Raw genomic sequence first — 20,997 nt, forward strand, 5'->3', positions numbered from 1 at the left:
AAAATCATACAAAAATTTTGCATGATTAAACTAATATGAAAATTGCAATATATAAAATTTAATTCAAATAGTTATCATAACAGTTTATTTACTTGACCCTGGGAAGGTTTTTTTTGTGGTAGAAATAGAATAAATTTACTCAATTAAGTTAAAAACAAGTAAAGACAAGCGGGGTGGTGATGATAGCGCACACCTTCAGTTCTAGCACTCGAGGCAGAGGCAGGCAGATCTCTGAGTTCAAGGCCAGCCTGCTCTATACAGGGAGTTCCCGGATGACTGGGGTTACACATAGAAGCCCTATCTTGGAAGAAAAAGAAGAAAAAGAAAGCAAAGACAGATACTTCTTTAAATTCTTGCATTTTTTTTTAAAAAAAGATTTATTTATTTATTATATTTAAGTACACTGTAGCTGTCTTCAGACACTCCAGAAGAGGACGTCAGATCTTGTTACGGATGGTTGTGAGCCACCATGTGGTTGCTGGGATTTGAACTCTGGACCTTCTGAAGAGCATTCGGGTGCTCTTACCTACTGAACCATCTCACCAGCCCAAATTCTTGCATTTTTATGTGAATAGTCATTATAAGCAGAAATACATAAGTGTTTATTTATTGTTCAGTGGAAATTCAGAAGCATTAAAAAATTAATCGATCAGCTAAATTTTAGATGTTAAGTCGTATATTTCAAGAAACAAAGGATGTTATTTACTTGATAGCCAACTTTTTTCTCTGTTATTGGTTACTTTTATCCAATAGAATAAAACTGTGTAGTCTCTAAATACTGCTAAAAATTTGTTTATTTTTACTGACTGTTTATTTTACTTTACAAATGTTCTTTTGATTGTACATTTTTTGCAATTCAAAAAATGATGTGTTTTTTTTTATAGCTTCAGGAAAATCAAGATGAGATAGAAAATATGATGAATGCAATATTTAAAGGAGTGTTTGTACATAGATACAGGTAAGGCAAGACAGATTCCTTTAAAGTGGTTGAGACTGACAGTATACTGTAATAGAGGTTATAGTAAGATAAAGTATGGAAACTGAGTAAGTCTGGGAGATGCACTTTACTGGTCTGACATTGATGTTTCCTATCTGAATAAAGGGTAATGCTCTGCCTGAGTTGTCATACTCCAGCCAAGGGAAAAAGTACTCTTCTTCATTCAGTTAGTGTATAGAATACTTCATTGCTTTTGGATAGATTGTGTTGCTAATTCCGGACCCTTCTATTTATTTTCACTGGGAAAATTTGGATAGATTTAAGTAAGATGCTTCTTTTTGTTATTTTGAATTAGCAGATGAAAAAGGTAATCTTATCACAGTTTATAATAATTGGAAACATTAGTACTAGTTTTATTCAACCTCATTTCCTCTACTTGGTACTTACTAAATCCATTAAATGCTTGTTTTGTACTATTCTCATTTTAATTCTTGCTGTTTTCTTAGTTTCTCCCCTTATCATATTTGTCTTCATTGATTATTCTATTTTCTTAAAACATTCTTTTCTGTGTTATTCCTCTGCTTTCTATGACTCATCACTATACAAAAGATGAATTCAAAATGGCTTAGTAAAAGCCAAGTAGGGTGACACAGATTTACATTTTTAAGAGTATAAAGCAATAGGGTCACTTGAGTCTAGGAGTTTTTTTTTTTAATCATAGTCTAGCCTAAGTGTTATGGCTGTAAAGTAATTACACATGGAAGATTGCGATCTTGCTATGCTTTTTTGCCTACTACCTTCTGAACACAGTTATAAGCAAAGATTGGAATAAGGTTTAGAACAAGTGGTTTTCAACTTGTGAGTCAGGACCCCTTTGGGATTGAATGGCCATCTCAGTGGTATCCCTTAAAATCATCAGAAAACACAGATGCTTGCATATTATGATTTAGAACAGGTATGGAGTAGCAGTGAGAATTTAATTTTATGTTCGAGATCACCACAGCATTTTTATTAAAGGCTTACAGCATTAGGGAGTTTGAGATTACTGGTCTAGAATAAAAGCAGGATTTTGTTTCAGAAAGGTTTGTTTGTTTGTTTGTTTGTTTGTTTAACCAACTAAGCAGTGAATGAATTTTGCTTAATTTAAGTATTTTTATTCTTCTTTGCCAGTTAGATTGCAAGCATGTTGACATTTGGAGGCATGCTTCATTTCAGCTCCTTTTAGTCCTCCACACTAGTTAATGTTGATGGGGTATTAAGGTGAGAGATACATGGCATCTCTTCAGTAGGCCATATGCCCAGTCGTACAGTAGCACTGATTATGTGACTTGCTCTTCCTCCATTTAGGGATGCAATAGCTGAAATCAGAGCTATATGCATTGAAGAGATTGGCATTTGGATGAAGATGTATAGTGATGCCTTCCTTAATGACAGCTATTTAAAATATGTTGGTTGGACTATGCATGATAAGGTAAGATGTGCCCCATTGATTCCTCCATCTAAGCACAGATATGAGTATACAGACAGGTCTCATATGTAAGTTAAGTATCTGAGCTAGGTGTGGGGGTACATGTCTTAAATTTCAGCACTCTGGAGGCAGAGGCAGGAGGTTCTCTCTGAGTTTGAAGCCAGTCTGAGCTACACAGTCAGCTCCAGAACTGCTAGGACTATTTAGAGGTCCTGTTTAAAAGAGAAAAAGAAAAAGATATCCATGTGGATGCGTACTTTTGGCCAAATCCCTTGAAACCCTTCTTTTTATTCTTTTCTTTTTTTTTTTTTTTTTTTTTTGTCAAAACTTGGTCAGTAGTACAAATTCCCCTGTACTATTAAGCAATGGACACTACTTTGTATTCTACCCACAGCCCCACAGTTCAGTTTCTCTTTAATTTTTATCTTAATAATAATACTAAACCTGTATCTTAGATTATATCCTAAACTTGGGCCCTTGAACTTTAATACAGGTTTTTTTCTTAAACTATCATTAACTAAATGATTAAATTAAGCTAAGTCATTAACCTGGGAGGAGTTCCTTGCATGTAATGAAATATGCTACTATCTATCTATCTATCTATCTATCTATCTATCTATCTATCTATCACTTTTCACAGTAGTATTCCTCTGATAAAGTTTTGAGAAATACTATCAATTTACAGAAGTAGTAATCTTGTGAATGCTCAGTCTTAAACGTTTGAACTGATATATTTTTTCATTGTCAAATATTACTGTTTCTGTTTATATTTTTAATTAGAAAATATATACTTAAAATTTGAGCTTGGAAATACATGATTTGAACATATTTTCTCTTCATTTCTTCTAGCAAGGTGAAGTCAGACTCAAATGTCTTACTGCTTTACAAGGGCTTTATTATAACAAAGAGCTCAATTCCAAACTGGAACTCTTTACCAGTCGATTCAAGGTTAGTTTTCATCAAGTATTTAACATTATTTGTAATTTGAAATACCTTTCTTGTTTTCTTTTACAAATACTTCAATTTTTTTCCTTAGGATAGAATTGTGTCTATGACCCTTGACAAAGAATATGATGTTGCAGTACAAGCAATAAAGTTACTCACTCTTGTTTTACAGTAAGTATATATTTCTATATTACTAGTGTCCAGATATTTTGATAGTATGTTAAAGTGTGCTTGGTTCACATGCATTTATGCCTAAATTTTAATAGCTTCTGTCATAACATTTTAGTTAGAAGTTTTATTCATAAATCATTTTGTCCATCTGTCCACCTGTGTGTAGATGTCCTATTATATTCCCCTGAGATGCTTGAGTTCAGGTGTATTTTCTACTTTAGGCTCTAGCTGAGAACTAACTCCAGCTAGAAATTTAATTTCTTCATGTAAAGTTCAGAAAACACAGGGAAGACGAAACTCTTGAGTCTGTGAAATTATAGTTGAAAATTCATTTCTTCCAAGTCTCTTGGGAGTCTTCTCTTTTTTTAGCTGCTCTTGATGCTATAGAAATAAAGTTAAACTTTTCAGTGAACAGGGAAAATTATGTATTATCTTGGTTACATTGTAAGTATGAACATTTATGCTTCTAAACTACTGGTAAATATGTCTGAATTTAATAATACTGTATTAATATGTGATAGTTGTGCTACCAATGTTTTCCACATTTAAAAAAAATTCAAATAAAAATATAGAATATAGAAGTTGCCATTTTGACTATTAATCATAAGGATCAGTGGCAATAGGCATTTTTATAGTTAGACAACTGTCACATATGTTCATCTCTTGAACTTTTTAAAATCATTGTATATTAGATTTGTACTCAGTAGATATGTAGTTTCTCTTCCTTTTCCTGCCAGATTCTCACAAAAACTTGTCTTTTCTATTTGAATGAATTTGCCTGTTTTTGATATTCATGGAAATACAACCGTAATATTTGTCCGTTGATTTGCTACACATAAACATGTATCAGGAATTACTTCTCCCTGATACTATTTCACTGTATGCATATAGCATGTTGTATTTTTTCATTCATGGTTGATGGCACGATGGGTTCTTTTCCAACTTTGGCTATTAAAAATTTGTATCTATAAGCATAGTTGTTTCAGTACACATGACCTTGCTTTCAGTTCTTTTGTGTACACCCAGAAAAGAAATTGCTAAGTGGTATAGTAATTGTTTGCGAAATTTGGAGGTATTAGGGATGATGATGTTGGGAATTGAACCTTGAACCATTCACATGGTATTCCACATATAGTATTATCTGGCCTACAGCAGAGTGTGGGAATTTTCTGGGAAACTCCATAGTGTTTCTAGAGTGGTTATTGTCGCTGTACCTTCCTACCAAAATTGTATGTAGAGCTCCAGTTCATCCACATCTTCTTTACCAGTGACAGGTTTTTTGTTTTTGTTTTTGTTTTTTTGTTTTTTGTTTTTTTTTTTGCTTTCTGAAATATTTATCATGTCCTATAACTTAGCAAGTACTTATATATTAGGTTGGTATACTTAAAATTATTCTGCACACTTTTTATTACTTTTATTTACAGTTCAGTCATTGCCCAGCTCCTGGTCCACACTCCCACAATTTCTGCCCCCTTCCTCCTCCCTACTGTGTTCAAGAGGATGCTGTCCCCCTCCCCACTTCCTGGGGCCTCAAGTCTCTTGATAGTTATGCACATCGTCTCCCACTGAGGCCAGATCATGCAATCCTCTCCTGTATGTGCCAGGGGCCTTTAAACCAACTCCTCTATGATGTGTGGTTGGTGTCTCACTGTTGGAGAGATCTCAGAAGTCTAGGTTAGTTGAGACTGCTGATCTTCCTATGGGGTCATCCTCCTCCTCATTCTGCTTCTTTTTAAAATGAAGTATTTTATTAAAATACCCGAGACTAACAAGAACCTCCCTATACAGGTAAATATGGTTCTACCTATTTCCTAGGTTGAAGTAGGGATTTCTTGACCCCAAGTTGAAAATTACCTTGGGCAACTTCAATAGACAGATCTGTCTCAGAAAAAATAAGTTAGTAGAATTCACTAAGGTATATAGAAGATTTGACTTTGAAAAGCTTTTAAAGCAAAACATTTTCCTAGTTAAGATTTGAATAAAAATGGCAAAAAGGGATCTTTAAAGAAATCACTATAATTTAATCAACATTCTTTTAAAGTTTATTAAGAGCTGGGATGAGCCCAGTGGAAGACCCAGAACACTTATGTAGCATATGTTAGGCTTTTGAGCTCTATTCTCATCTATGTTGTGTGTGGAGAGAAAGGGTAAACCACCAGAATTCTAATGCAAAATAGAATTTTACATCATGTACTATTTATTGTAACTTTAAAACTCTGTTGTTGCTTGAATAAACAAAATAAAAATAGGGCTGGAGAGATGTCTCAGTGGTTAAGAGTACTGTCTGCTATCCAGATGTCCCGAGCTCAATTCCCAGCAACCACATGGTGGCTCACAACCATCTGTAATAGAATCTAATGCCCTCTTCTGGTGTGTCTGAAGACAGCTACAGTGTACGCACTTACGTAAAATAAAATAAAAAACAGACACTTTGTTATTTCTCTCTCTCTCTGTCTCTCTCTGTCTCTCTGTCTCTCTCTCTCTCTCTGTGTGTGTGTGTGTGTGTGTGTGTGTGTGTGTGTGTGTGTGTTGGACCAGCAAACAAAGGACACATTGACTGTTTCTGAAATTTTAGCCAGGCCCTATACCCAATGTTGATGCAACTCAATTATCAGCTAAATATGCATGACATTTTAATAATGCTTCAGGCTCGGACCGTGTTATCAGAATATTAAAAGTCTCCAGATCTTATTATTATATACCCAATCTATACCATGACTGGAAAAAAAAAAACATATTGATGATTACATACTGATACAAAGTAACAAACAATTATTGATACCTAATGGGATTTTTCTTTGTATTGACATAGGCATCATTTTTTTCTTGTTTAAGGATTATNGAGAGAGAGAGAGAGAGAGAGAGAGAGAGAGAGAGAGAGAGAGAGAGAGAAAGTATATTGTATTGAGGGATGAGTAGAAACTTTATTTGTTCAATTTTATGTCGAGCTATGCCCATATGCAGTGTTGGAGGAGAATTAGTTGATTGTTTTGATTAGTTTTTGCCAACTTGACACAAACCGTAGTCACCTGGGAAGAAAAAAACCTCAATTGAGAAATTAGAGCTGTCAGACTGGCCAGTTAGCAGGCCTATGTGGCCATTTAGAAAACTGCTTATTGATAGAGCAGGGATTACTACACTGTGCACACTGCCATTCCTAGGAAGGTGGTCCTGGGCTGTGTATCAAAAGTAGCTGAGCAAGCCAGAGAAACTGAAGCCTTCCATCATGGTGTCTGCTTCTATTTCTGCTCCAGGTTCTTGTATTTTTAGTTCCTGCCTTAGCTTCCCTCTATGATAGATTCAGTTTGTAAGATCCAGTAAAATGTCCCCCCTCCACTCCATAAGTTGGTTTTGGTCAGTATTTATTTTTACTGCAATTGAGAGCAAGCTAGAACATGTGTAAATTACTCAAAGTATATCTTGGCAAAATCTCCCAAAATTGAAAATATTATATATTTTTTCTTTGTGATAGTGTTTACGTATTAGTAGTAAGAAATATTCAATTATTAGTAGTAGTCATCATTACTATTTTATTCAGATTATCTCATTGACCATATACCACAAAAATCTTAACAAAATATAATGTTTATTTGCATTCTTTTTAAAGAAAAAAAGTCTTAACAAAACTTTAGTATATCATGAGCCAGGAGTTTGGCCCATGGGTAATAGCATAAGCCTTACAACCTAACTTCAGTGTCCAGAATTCACCTACAAAACTGCATGTGGTGGCATGCATCACCTACCATATCTATGGTGTGATGGGAGGCAGAGAAAAGAATCATTTAGAAGCTTACAGGCCAGCTAGCCTTGAATATGCAGTGCAGCAGCAGAAACTAGAGAGACCTTATCTAAATACAGAGAACTGACTACTAATGGTTTGTCCTCTTGTGGCAACACATCAATTGTGACACACAGGCTTTGTGTGGGTGTAGGATGGGGGGTTGGGGGAAGAGGGAGGGGAGTGAGACTGGAGTTTTGCTTTGCCCATTTGCCGCCCACTTTTGTCCTTTCCTCTCTCCCCTGCTCATAAATCCAGGCTTACCTTGAACCTCATCTGTAGCTGAGGATGTTCTAAAGTCTGATCCTCATGCCCTAGGATTTGAAGAGCTAGGATAACAGGCAAAGGCCCAGTATGTCTACCCTCTATTCATTAATTCTGCATCACAGCAGTTATCTTTGATCTCGATACAGTGAGTGTTTTTGTTTTGGGCAAGAATATTACCAAAAGATTATACCCAAATATTTTAGCATAAAGTTGTAAAATTAACTACATAAAATGTTGATAGACTCATGATATTGCTAAACTCTTTTTTTCTTATCATCTGTTATTGCTATTTTCTTTCTTATCAGGAGTAGTGAAGAAGTTCTAACTGCAGAAGATTGTGAAAATGTCTATCATCTGGTTTATTCAGCTCACCGGCCAGTAGCAGTTGCAGCTGGAGAATTTCTCTACAAAAAGTACATTATATCCCTGTTAATCTTTTACTTTTATGATGACATTTAACATTTGAGATACAGCTCTTAGGATATATGATCATAAAAATGATTCAACAAATATTATATGGTGTCTTTTAAAGAGAACATATTTAATCACACAAATTAGGCTAACATTTGTTAAGATTTTATTAAAACATTTATTTTGGGCTTTAGTAACTATTAGACTATTTACTTGGTTTGATGTAAGCACTATCTATCAGTTACTATCTATTCTTAAGGAAAAGCCACCACAGTATCCATAAGATAAGGGCCATTTTGTTAAGATAATGTTCAAAGAAGAAAACTGAATGATAATGATATGTATTTTACTTATGTATAAATATTTTTGGTCGGCTATTATATTACCTCCATGAAAGGAAGCAACTATATGAAAAAATGCAAGGATTCAAAAGATATATAACTCTGTGTAAGACACTTGAGAAGTTAAAGGACTTAGACATACCAAGAATGAAATGAGAAGCTTGGTATCAGTTATTTGCTTGATATTTTCTTGTTTACCAACCCAGTGTTACATTATTCTCTTATGAGTTGCTTAAATATGGAATATCCAGTTAATTTTTATGATTAGCAAATATGGTTTTCAAGTACTTCCCGCCCCCCCATAGGCTCTTCAGTCGCAGAGATCCAGAAGAGGATGGACTGATGAAAAGAAGGGGAAGACAAGGTCCCAATGCCAACCTTGTGAAGACTTTGGTTTTTTTCTTCTTGGAAAGTGAGGTTAGTTTATATTATGATATTGAAATGATGGATATCTAAAATCTTACAGATTATGAAATACTGAATGCAGCAGAAATCTGTTCATCCCATTTTTAATTTTATAAGATAGGTGTTCAATAATTATGATTTATGTATAATTTTGGGAATTATTACCAACTGTATTCCTCTCAATACTGATTGGTTAGGTTAATCAATTTTTCTGAGTAGGTAAGAGTTTTTTAAATTTATTTATTTTTTTACTTATTCACCTTATATCCTAACCACTGCCTTGCTCCTGGTCACCCCCTTCCTTAATCCTTCCCCTATCCTCTCCTACTCTTGTCCTCCAAGTGGATGGAGTTCCCCTGTGTATCCCCCCCCACTGGCACTTCAAGTCTCTGCAAGGACAGGCTCTTCCTCTCCCACTGAGTCTAGACAAGGCAGCCCAGCTAGAAGAACATATCCCACTTATAGGTAACAGCTTTTATCAGAACCCACATAAAGACCTGAGACAATCTCTGTAAAAGAACAACCTAGAACATTGTAAGGTCTCAAAATTAATGTTTCTTAATGTTTGAGACAGGATCTCACACTGTATCCTAGCTAGGCTCACTATGTAGCTCAGATACCATGATCTTGTGCCAGTCCATGTGCCTTTGCCTCAAGTAGGTCTCCTCTCCCCCCGCCCCCCATTATTTTGAGACAAAGCTTTTCTCTGCATGTATCCCTCTCGCTGTCCTGGAACTCACTCTGAATGCTAGACTGGCCTGCCTCTGCCTCCAGAGTGCTAGGATAAAAGGTATGTGCTACCATGCCCATCTGTGCCTTAGTTTAAGTGCTGAGATTATACATGTGAGCCACAACACCTAGCTTCATGTCTTGTATTAACATTAATATAGAAAATGATTTCCATTAGTCTTCATGAAGTTAGCATTCTGTCTGTTAAATACTTTATGAGGTCTCAAAATTCAATTTTATTTAGGGTTCATATTATATATTTGTTTTTGTTTTCCATTATGTAAATGTTTTGCTTTATTTTAATTATCAGCAAACCATGCTCATTTTTGTATATTGCTAAGTCCAGTTTTGTAGTTGTTGATATTCTCTGTTAATGAAACATACTTGTCTTTAGTTTCAGAAATGAATAATCTCAATTCTTTGGTTTCATGATGAAGCTCAACCCTTCAACAAAGTTGGAAAACTATAGTTTTTTTAAAATCATAGTATAACTAAGAATTAAGAAAAGTTCAAAATAAACAATGTAGTTAGCCTTTGTAAAATAATTTTTATGGTAATATGTTAAGAGGTAGTATAATGTTTACTTTTATACAGCACACTACAGCAGTTCTCTGCACTTTAATCTGTTTGTTCCCTGAACCAGATTTTGTTTTAAGATTTTAATGTGGTGTGGACAGATCTTTTGTTCTTTTGTCCTAAGGCTGATGTGCTATTTGTCTAAGAGCTTTTTCTTTTTAAATTTTAGTTACATGAACATGCAGCTTACCTTGTGGATAGCATGTGGGATTGTGCTACTGAGCTCCTGAAAGACTGGGAATGTATGAATAGCTTGTTATTAGAAGAGCCTCTTAGTGGAGAGGAAGGTAAGGGTGTTTAATTATTTTGTTATTGTTTGTCCATACTGTTTTGGAATAGATCTTGCAAATTCTATAATTCTATAGTGTTCAGAATCAAACTCAAGGTCTTGTAAATGGTGGAACGAACCCTAATTCTAAAACATATCTCCTATCTCATATTCATATATATGAATATTGTATGATATACAAAGATTTAATTGCTATCAAAATTTAGTGTTTTTAGCCAGGTTTGTTAGCACACGCGCGCGCGCGCACACACAAACACACACATACACACACACACACACACACACACACACACACACACACACACGCGCGTGCAAACGCACACCTATATATCATGTGTATATGTTGCTCAATTTCATACTTTCTTTTGCATATATATATATCAAACTTAATCAGAATTCTGATATTTAGAAAGGTAAGATTTTACTTGTTTTTCTTCTTTTCTGTAATAATAATGTATTCTCTTTGGTACATGAGGTCGGTCCCTGTTCATAGGCAAAAGAAACTTACATAATAGTTACAAGAGGCATATATCGAAAGAAATAGGTTAACTCTTTCTGATTTTCTTTTTTAGCTCTAACAGACAGACAAGAGAGTGCTTTGATTGAAATAATGCTTTGTACTATTAGACAAGCAGCTGAATGTCATCCTCCTGTGGGAAGAGGGACAGGAAAAAGGGTATGCCATTTTTATTATTCTGAACTTCATTTCTCTGTATTTGGCATATTTTAAGCCTATTTTGACCATGGAACAAAAGTACTTGATTTTTAGTTTTACTTTTCTAATTATGTTTACACACATATATGTTATCTCATAAATAATTCTAAAGTGGTAGCAGTTTGAAAAAGTTGATTTCCCAGAAAGAAGGTCTTTTGTTGATACATGTGATGGATGACCATGAATGACATTCTTCAAGACCAAATGTAGTATGTTTGTGTAGAGTACTACATATTTGTATTTTGATTTACTTATAAGTTCATATTTTTATTATAATATGGAATTCTGAAAGAAGCAGAAGCTGGTTCAGGATGATGAAGTAATTCCTATTTTCAGGGTTCAATTCCATAGAATTTCAAATGTTGATTGTAAACCACAAAAATGCATTTTTATATTGTGACATGCAAATATATGTATATCTCTGTAACAAAATTTCATGAAATAATACTTACAGTTTATGATACAATCTTAACCAGTTTATGATACAATCTGTATTTTGTTCTATTTCTGTTTTCGTTACTCATTTTTTAATTATTTAATCATCTTTTTTGCAGTGCCGTGGAATGAACCCAGGGCATTGTGCATGCTAGGCAAGTGCTCTACACTGAGCTACACCCCTAGCCCCTAGTTCTGTTTTTTTTTTTTTCTATTCTTCATTTTGTTTTATCTCTGTTTTTCTAATTATGGGTAGCAAATTAGAATTCTGAACTGATGATCTTTGTCTCATGTCCCACAACATAGAGTAAGTTAAAATAAGTTAATATCATTGATATGTAAGCTCTAAAAGATAGATTTTATGTGCTTAACTATTTCTCTTCCTACCCAAAGGGATATTTGAATAATTGTCCTGAACTTTAAAAAATCAATTAGTGTGTATTTGTTTACATTTTTTTTTATAAAGATCTATTTTCATACAAGTCTATCAAACGCTTTGGCATATCTCCTTTCCGTCCTATTATTTCCATTAGTTCTTCCAGATCCTATCTTGCTTCTATCTCAGGTCCTATATTCACGTATGATTTTACATACTTACAGAATATCTAGAATTCACAAATGAGAGAAAATATAGAATTTTGGCTTTCTGTGGAATGTTTCTTCATAAACGGTTGTTACTTTAGAATGTTTCAAATATATAGCCAGTAAGGGTTTAGTTGTGCTATATGGCTGTTCTAGTTTTCATTTCTTGATGAGTCTATACTGATTTCCATAGTTCTTATATTTGTTAACTCTTCTTATAATTGTAGCAATTTTGATTAGGGTTAGATAAAATTTCAGTCTTAATTTGTCTGTCTTTGATGGCTAGGTTTGTGGGACATATTTTCCTGTTTATTGGCTATTTGTACTTCCTGATCCGAGTACTGTCCATTCATGGTCAAACTGAATTTATTATATATTTTAGGGATTAATATTCTCTCAAATTTGTAACTAGTAAAGCTTTTCTCCCATTCTGCATGTTGACACTTTTCACTCATCTGTTCCATTTTAGCTGAAGAAGTTTGTTCTTTTTCTTTATGTAGTTCCATTTCTTAATTCTTGCATTCCTCTGCTTTTCGAGCCCTGTTCAGTCCATTCAGAAAGTCCTATGCCAATGCTCACACCTGTTTTCCTCCATGACTTTAGACATTCATATCTTAAGATAACATCTTTCACCCATTTTGAACCGAGTTTAGTATTGAGAGATTCAGTTATAGCTTTAGTCATTTATAAGTGGATATCTAGTTCTCTTAGCACTATTTATTTAACATGGTATCTTTTCTCCATTGTATTTTCCAGGCATAATGTCAAAAATCAAGTGGTTGTTGTAGGTGTTTGTTAGTGTTATCAGTGTTTGACTCTAAATCCCTCAATTCTACCCCAGCATCTGTTTTTGTACTGATCTTGTGCTCCTTGTCGCTGTGCCTCTGTAGGATATATTGAAATTCGTTGTATTGACAATTCTGGTATTGCTCTCTTTGCTCAGATGTCATTTATGCTTCTTTATGAATTTTAAGTTTGTTTCCTTCAATTTATGTGAAAAATGTCATTATAATCTTTGATGGAAATTAAATTGGTTTGTAGATTACTTTCAGCAATAAAGCCAAATTCATGCTGTTGTTTCTGGCTCTTGTGAACATAGGAAGTATCTCCATCTTATAGTGTTTTTCCATTCCCCCTCTACCTTCCTGCTTGAGACAGCCCCAGTCTGCTCTGGAACTAGACTGGGATGTCCCTTTACTCCAAGGATCCATCTGCTTCTAACTCCCAATAGTAAGATTAAAGATGATCTACCACCATGCGCAGGTCACCCCCCCCCCCGCCCTTTTTGTCAGCTATAAAAAAGTTAAATTTATTGAACAGCAATTTATATATATCAAGGAAAAATAATGCACGTGAATATGAGGGAAAAAAACCCATCAAGTAAACCAACCTTTCCACAGTGTATCTTTCCTTCTCGTGAGCTTCCATATGCTTTCTGGGCACCTTTGCTTTACTTAAACATTTTGAATCTCATTTTTTTCACTATAATATCCTAGAAGTCTCAAAATATATCTATATTTTAATGAATAATATTTTGACTGGTACCTATAAATATTTTGTCATTGCATTGTGAAGCTATATTCTGATTGATATTCTAATTCTCATTTCATTATTTATTCTTTCTGTTTCATTCACGTATATGATGCATATGATTACTTATACCCATTATAGTTCCTCTCCTGCTGAACTCCTTTTCAATGAACTCTCTTTATTTTCTTGTGGGTCTTTCTATTCATTGGGGTTTCCTATGTGAACTTGAGTAGAAGGTTATATGCCTTAGCTGAGGCCACTTACCTGAGTACCCGACTATATCCATGTGCTAAATGACTCGCCCTTCTCTAGCACCTGTTAACCCCTAGTAGCTCCCTTGGGCAAAGTAGGACTTTATGAACCTCTCCTCAATTGCTGAGGGAATGTTGCAAAACTGTCTTGTGCAAGTAACCACACTGCAGTGACGACACCATGTTGAGAAAACAAACTTGTACAGCATTCCTCCTCATTTTCCAACTTATATTCTTTCTGTTCTCTCCTACAATGTTCCATGAGCCTTGGAGCGAGTGATATAGGTGACCTGTTTAGTTAGGTCTGTGCATTCTTAATACTTTAACATTTCTTTGTGTTGGAAATTATTATAAAGGTCTTTGCTGGTTTCATTCCAAGATACTTTGTTTTTGAAGCTATTAAGAATGAGATTTGGTTTTCATTTTTTATTCTAGTTTGTTACTTTTATGTATGAAGGCAATTGAGTTTTATATGTTGATTTTGTAGTCTATATTGCTGAATGTATTTATCAATTCTAGGAGGTTTTTTTGTTGTTTTTTTTTGTGAGCTCTAGTGCTTTTATGTACAGGATCATATCATTTGCAAATACAGATATCATTTGCCTAATTTCTTTTCTATTTGTATCACTTTCATTTCTTTTTATTCCTGTAAAACTTGAAGCATTACATTGAATAAGAATAGAGTAGGAAATGCTTTGTGTTTTTAGCAATTTAGTATAGTGTTGGCTGTCACATCCTCCTATCTTTATGTCGCTTCCCAGGATTGAACTCAGGTTCTGCAGTTTTATATGGCAAGTACATTTACCTGCGGATCCTCTCCAGCTTGCGCTGTAGATTTTTTCTTTCTTATTTTTTTAACGTATTTTTTTTTAGATATTTTCTTCATTTACATTCCAAATGCTATCCCGAAAGCCCCCCATACTCTCCCCCACCCCTGTCCTGCTCCCCAACCCACCCACTCCTGCTTTCTGGCCTTGGCATTCCCCTGTACTGGGGCATATAATCTTCACAAAGACCAAGGCAATGATGGCTGACTAGGCCATCTTCTGCTACATATGCAGCTAGTTTGGAGATGAGATGGAAGGAAGGACTACCCAGAGACTGCCCTACCCGGGGATCTATCCCATAAACAGCCACTAAACCCAGACACTATCGCATATAAGATTTTGCTGACATAACCCTGATATAGCTGTCTCTTGTGAGGCTATGCCAGTGCCTGGCAAATGCAGAAGTGGATGCTCAGTCATCTATTGGATGGAACACAGGGCACCCAATGGAGGAGCTAGAGAAAGTACCCAAGGAGCTGAAGGGCTCTGCAACCCCATAGGAGGAACAACAATATGAACTAACCAGTACCCCCAGAGCTCGTGTCTCTAGCTGCATATGTAGTGTTGTAGGTTTCTATTGGCAAACTGTATGCTGTTGTATGTTCCTCATCTGTTCTTCAGAGTTTTTTATCATGGGGACTTTGTCAAAAACCATTTCTGTTTCTGTTTCTATGTAATTTATGTTCTTGAGTCTACTTGTGTGACAGATTTTTACATTTGTTTATTCACACATGTCAAATTTTCCTTGAATCTACAAAAATGAATCCCATTCATGTTTACGTCTATTTCATCAATATAATTGGCCTATAGTTTTCTTTTTGAGTGTGTATCTTTCTCTGGTTCTGGTAGTAGATTAACAGTGGCTTCATCATCTTTTTCTGTTTTGTGGGATAAATAATTTTAGGAGCATTGAGTTCTTCTTAGTTGGGAGACTTATTGCAGTTTCAACCTCATTGTTATAGGTCTGTTTAAGTCGTTTATCTCTATAGTTTAATTTTGGCAGACCATATAGTCTAGAAGTTTCTCAGTATCTTAAACATTTTTAAATTTACTAGAATCGGTTTTTGAATATTCCATTTTGAATCATTAGTATCTGTGATGATATCTCCCCCTTTTATCTCTAATTTTATCAGTAGAATTTTTCTATCTTTCTTTTGGTTAGTTTAGCTAAAGGTGTGTCAACTTTATCTTTTTAATGAATAAATTCTTTTGCTCCAGTGATTCTTGGTTGTTGTAGAAACACTGGACTGGGATTAAAGTGATTTCAACACTATTGTTGTTTACAGTTCTATTTCACTGATTACTATCCTGATCTTATTTTTAAAGACTTTCATTTATGTGTATGTGTTGTTGGCTGCGTTTCTTTGTATCTTGTGGGTGCAAGTTCTCACAGAGGTAAAAGTCCTGGAACTGGATTTGCAGAAAGTTGCGACCTGCCCAATGTGTAGGGCTTGTAGAACTTGAGTTCAGTTCTGCTCTAAGTGCTGGGCTATCTCTCCAGCCTGTCCTAATCTATGTTTCTTTCTGTCTACTGATTTGCCCTTGTACTGCATCCCCAGTTATTTGAGATCTTTGTAATTTTTTAAAAAAATGTTAGGTATTCATGGCTATGAACTTCTCCTAGAACTGTTCTCTTTGTACTTTTTTTGCCTCTTGTTCTGATACGGTATGTTTTCATTCCCATTGAATTCTAGATTTTAGATTTTTTTCTTCTTTCAAACACAGAACCAAAAACCAAAAAAAAAAAAAAAATCAGAGGTTTTTTATTTAGTTTCCATAAATTTATAATTTTTCTTTAGTTTCTCTGGCCTTTGCTTTCTAGATTTAGTCCACTCTTTTTTTTTTTTTTTTTTTAGATTTATTTATTTATTTATTATATGTAAGTACACTGTAGCTGTCTTCAGCCACTCCAGAAGAGGGAGTCAGATCTTGTTAACGGATGGTTGTGAGCCAACATGTGGTTGCTGGGATTTGAACTCTGGACCTTCAGAAGAGCAGTCGGGTGCTCTTACCCACTGAGCCATCTCACCAGCCCGATTTAGTCCACTCTTAATAGATAGAATATAAGAAATGACTTGTACTCCCTTGTATTTGCTAAGACTTACTTATATTATGATCTCTTTCAGAGCATCTTTTATGGAATGCTAAGGGGGATATATATTCTATAGTCTTTGGATTGAATACTCTATAGATTTCTACTCGATTTCTGTTATTATTTAGCTATGATACATCTTTGCTGACTATAAATTGATGATTGATTTCTTTTTCCTTTTTCTCTTTTTTTAATGACCCGTTTGGTGAGACAAGGCTGTTCTCCACTTTTACTCTGTTGATGTTGATATTCCATCTACATCCAGTTGTGTTGGTCTCATGAAATATATGCATGTTTGTTTAGAGTTTTTACACCACGAGAGATTGTTTACTTAATAAGTGATTTATTGCAAATAATGTCAGTTTTAAGCCTAATTTGTCTGATATTAACATGGTTACCTAAAGCTCTTTTTCCATAGTTCCATTTACTTAGAATGTTTTCGTCTATCCTTGCTCCCTGGGCTGTTAGTTGTCTTTACAAGCTGGGTTGGTTGTAAAGCTATTGGAATCACCAAATGAATGAAGCTTATTAATGAAATTTGGTAGTCTATATTTTGTTTTGAGAATTGAGTTTATTAACATTCAGAGTTACTATTTAGAGGCATTATTCCCTTAATCTTATCGTTTCAATGTTGGTATAGTTTTTAGTCTCATTATTTAGTGCATTTTATTGTTTGCTATTTTCTTCTCAAATGTGTAAAGATATTGTGACATTAACTTTTGTAGCACTCCAGATCTCTTTATGCCTTTAGTTTGTTGCCAGCTGTGTTCGTTGTTCCTTTTCTGATCCTTCTCCTTGCATTTAGAGGCTTTGCTTGTCAGTGCTGGGTTCCTCATTGGCTTGCCTTTCTAGATGATATAATGCTTTAGTCTTCCAGCTTTCACTCTTTTTTCTTTGTTTTATAGACTGTTTTCTAAGTATAATATCATACGGGAAATTGTTTTCTGTTCTGATCTGTTTTGGAATTCTAAGTTGTTTTGCATCTTGCATCTGCTTGGCAGTATCTTTACCTAAACTTGGGAATTTTCCTGCTATGATTTTTTTTTTTATTCCCTGAGCTTGTTTTAACAAGTATGTCCAGGACTCATATAAGTCCAATTTTGTTTGTAAGACAGGGTTTTTCTGTGCAAGAGTCCTGGTTGTCTTGTGGCACTTACTCTGTAAACTGGCATGGAACTCAGAGATCCTCCTGCCTCTGCCTTTTAAGTGCAGAAATTAAAGTCACCTGGCTAAACCCTATTTTCTGCAAACCTTACATGTTTGTATTTTCTTATTAAGTTTTTTATTGTCCTAATATTCTGATCCAGTTATCTTGCGTTCAAACCAAGATCCTCTGTCTTCCACTTGATTCTCTTTATACATGATGATGCTTTCCACTTAGTTCTTTTTTTTTTTTTTGATTTTTATTTATTTATTATATGTAAGTACACTGTAGTTGTCTTCAGACACTCCAGAAGAGGGCGTCAGATCTTGTTAAGGATGGTTATGAGCCACCATGTGGTTGCTGGGATTTGAACTCCGGACCTTTGGAAGAACAGTCGGGTGCTCTTACCCTCTGAGCCATCTCACCAGCCCTCTACTTAGTTCTTTAATTAAAGTTTTTTATTTCCAACATTGCAATTTGAGATTTTCATTGTTTCTAGCTTTATTGAATTCTTTATTGAATTTTCAATTGCCTTCCTTATTTCATTCATTTGCTTTTTTCTTTGAATTTGTCGCAAAATTGATTTGTATCCGCTTTGGTTTTGTTGAACATTCTTAACCATTTTTAAAAATCCTTTGCTATTTCATCTAATTTACTCTATTTGGAAGCCATCACTGTGCAACTGGTGGCGGGCCATGTCGCCCTGATTTTCATGTATACTGTGTTTCTGCATTGGGATTTATATATTTGGATTAGGTTGTTAATGAGATCATTGTTATTCTTTCAGGGTATGTATTTTTAAAGTGTTTAGTAGGACTAGATTGTAACATTGAGTCCACATCCTGAGGACGCATGACCTGAAGCACCACTCCAAGAGAATACTAACTGTGCTAGTTTCCCAAGCTAGTTATGGACAGGCCTGGTGTGAACATAGAGTAATAGTTGAAAATAATTTCTTTTTCAAATCCAACAACTTATGCAGAATAAAAGAACATTTATAGAATAGTGTGCAGTTGGGTATTAGTCACTGAGGATAGGAAAGTAAAGAAAATGAGCTTTGTATGACCAGGAATTAGTTTAACAGAAATAAAACTGTACGGGATTAGAGACAAGTATCTTGAAACAGGGAGTTGAGAAATTGTTACAGTAAATTTATTTTAAAGATTATAATTAAATATACTTAAATTGTGAGGATGAGATTGTGATCCATTTTACTTTGCTAGTTTGAGAATAATCAGCCTGTGTCCTGCTGAAACCCGCCCAACCTGGTCTGATCTGTTTTGGTGTACCCTGGTGGATTTCAAACAGGCTGTCTGTAGGGGTAAGCTTCTTTAAAGTGCCAGCTTTAACTTAGGAGGTGTCACCCAGAGTCAGAGTCTCCAATTTCTTTTAATATTTTTACCATTGTAGTTGGAAATGTCTTATCAAGACCTGAGCCACTTTTGGCTGCAGACTTACCTTGAGTTTGCCTTCTCCACTGAGTTTCAGTTAAAATTAAGATCCTGTGAGCTGGTTCCCTGTTTCTGTGGTTCTGGTCTTGTTTCCTGGAGTAAGGGGACTTGTTGGACTTTTGTATTTTCTGCTCTTCTAGCCAAGTAGCTTCATAGCAGAGATTTAGTATCTACTCGCTCAGTGTCTGCTTTCATAGACCCTGGTGCAGAAAAATGGCACGTGGGAATTTATTTCTCTAACCCTCATTATGCAACTTGTTGGTTTTTCATCTAAAAGTTTACAGGATTTTCTCCTCCCTGCTACAGGAGCTTTTCCCCTATTTTATTTATTGGATCTAGTGGTGGTTTATGATGGTGGTTTTTTCCCATTCCCTACTATTTGTGTTCAGAGCTGTCTCTTCTAGTGTGTAATATTTGTTGCTTTTGTATTTTATCTAGTGTTTCCTAGCCGCTGCTCCCAGCTATCCTCCCTTGCCATTCTCACCTGTTTTTTTCTTTTTAAAGTCACAGGTTGGGAGTTTTCTGGTAGGGGTTTTGGAGAGTGCTGCTTGCACTTATTCCACCATTCTTTCTCTAATTAAATTTTGATCTTCATTCTAAGACTATTCATTGTTTTTGCATGTGTTTGTTATTTTATGTGGTTTCCCCCTAAGTTTATTTTTCATCTTTATTTATTTGTTTTTCTTTCGTTCTTTATTGTTGCAGTACCTTGCTATGTAGCCCTGGCTAGATAGCATTCTATTCACTAAGTTGCCTAGAATAGCCTCGACGTCATTATTGACCTCCTGCCTCACACTCCTGAGTACTGTGCACCACTGCACCCAATTGCTCCCCTCTTTAATGATGAGCAAATTGTTTTCTATTACTTTTAAGGCTTAAGTTTTATATTAGAGAAATTTTGACTGGACATGTTGGTACTTATTGATAATCCCATGACTCCAGAGGCTGAAAAGGAATGAAATGAGGCCAGTGTGGCTGTAATAATGCAAGATTTCTTTCTCAAAGAATTTGTATCCATAATTTAAAATATTGTTACTATTTTATTTGTATTAATTAAATTTTGAGGACTTATAATACCTTTATTGTGTAGATGTTTATGGAAATCTTTGATACCTCAGGTGCTGACAGCAAAGGAGAAGAAGACACAGTTGGATGACAGAACAAGAATTACCGAGCTGTTTGCTGTGGCCCTTCCACAGTTATTAGCTAAAGTAAGTTGTGGTGATAACTCAGTGTTCCTCATATGTCACAGAGTCTTTCAAAATGGCACAGCATATGCTTAGTTAGCATTATTATAATGTTTTTAACATTATCTTTTCCCCCTAAAAGTACTCTGTAGATGCAGAAAAGGTGACCAATTTGTTGCAGTTACCTCAGTACTTTGATTTGGAGATATACACCACTGGACGATTAGAAAAGGTAAGGTGTTTTCTGTATATAAAATCTTAGTGGAGAAAATGCTATTTTAATTTACCCTTTCATACAGTTTCTTATATTATAAATATGTACTATTGTACTATTATACTATTTAGATGGAAACTATATCTACTAGTTCTAGATTTTATACCAGTTACATTAGAGAATGGTATAAGTGGGCTTCCCTTTTGCTTTATGCCCATAGATATACTTCCATTCTTTTTTTTTTTTTTTTTT

General features: G+C 34.9%; 1 protein-coding gene across 1 annotated transcript in view; it reads left to right on the plus strand.

Annotated features, from left to right (window-relative positions):
* The window catches only part of Stag2 (stromal antigen 2), a 132,059-nt gene that overhangs the window by 78,996 nt on the left and 32,066 nt on the right, over window positions 1–20,997 (plus strand). The window contains exons 9-18 of the mRNA XM_029534221.1: window positions 885–958; window positions 2,285–2,408; window positions 3,255–3,353; window positions 3,442–3,521; window positions 7,872–7,979; window positions 8,624–8,735; window positions 10,198–10,315; window positions 10,890–10,993; window positions 20,463–20,555; window positions 20,674–20,763. Of these exons, the coding sequence (XP_029390081.1) occupies window positions 885–958; window positions 2,285–2,408; window positions 3,255–3,353; window positions 3,442–3,521; window positions 7,872–7,979; window positions 8,624–8,735; window positions 10,198–10,315; window positions 10,890–10,993; window positions 20,463–20,555; window positions 20,674–20,763 (1,002 nt within the window). The remainder of the gene's footprint in view (window positions 1–884; window positions 959–2,284; window positions 2,409–3,254; window positions 3,354–3,441; window positions 3,522–7,871; window positions 7,980–8,623; window positions 8,736–10,197; window positions 10,316–10,889; window positions 10,994–20,462; window positions 20,556–20,673; window positions 20,764–20,997) is intronic.

The sequence above is a fragment of the Mus pahari genome, chromosome X, assembly GCF_900095145.1.
Source record: "Mus pahari chromosome X, PAHARI_EIJ_v1.1, whole genome shotgun sequence".
Taxonomy (NCBI): domain Eukaryota; kingdom Metazoa; phylum Chordata; class Mammalia; order Rodentia; family Muridae; genus Mus; species Mus pahari.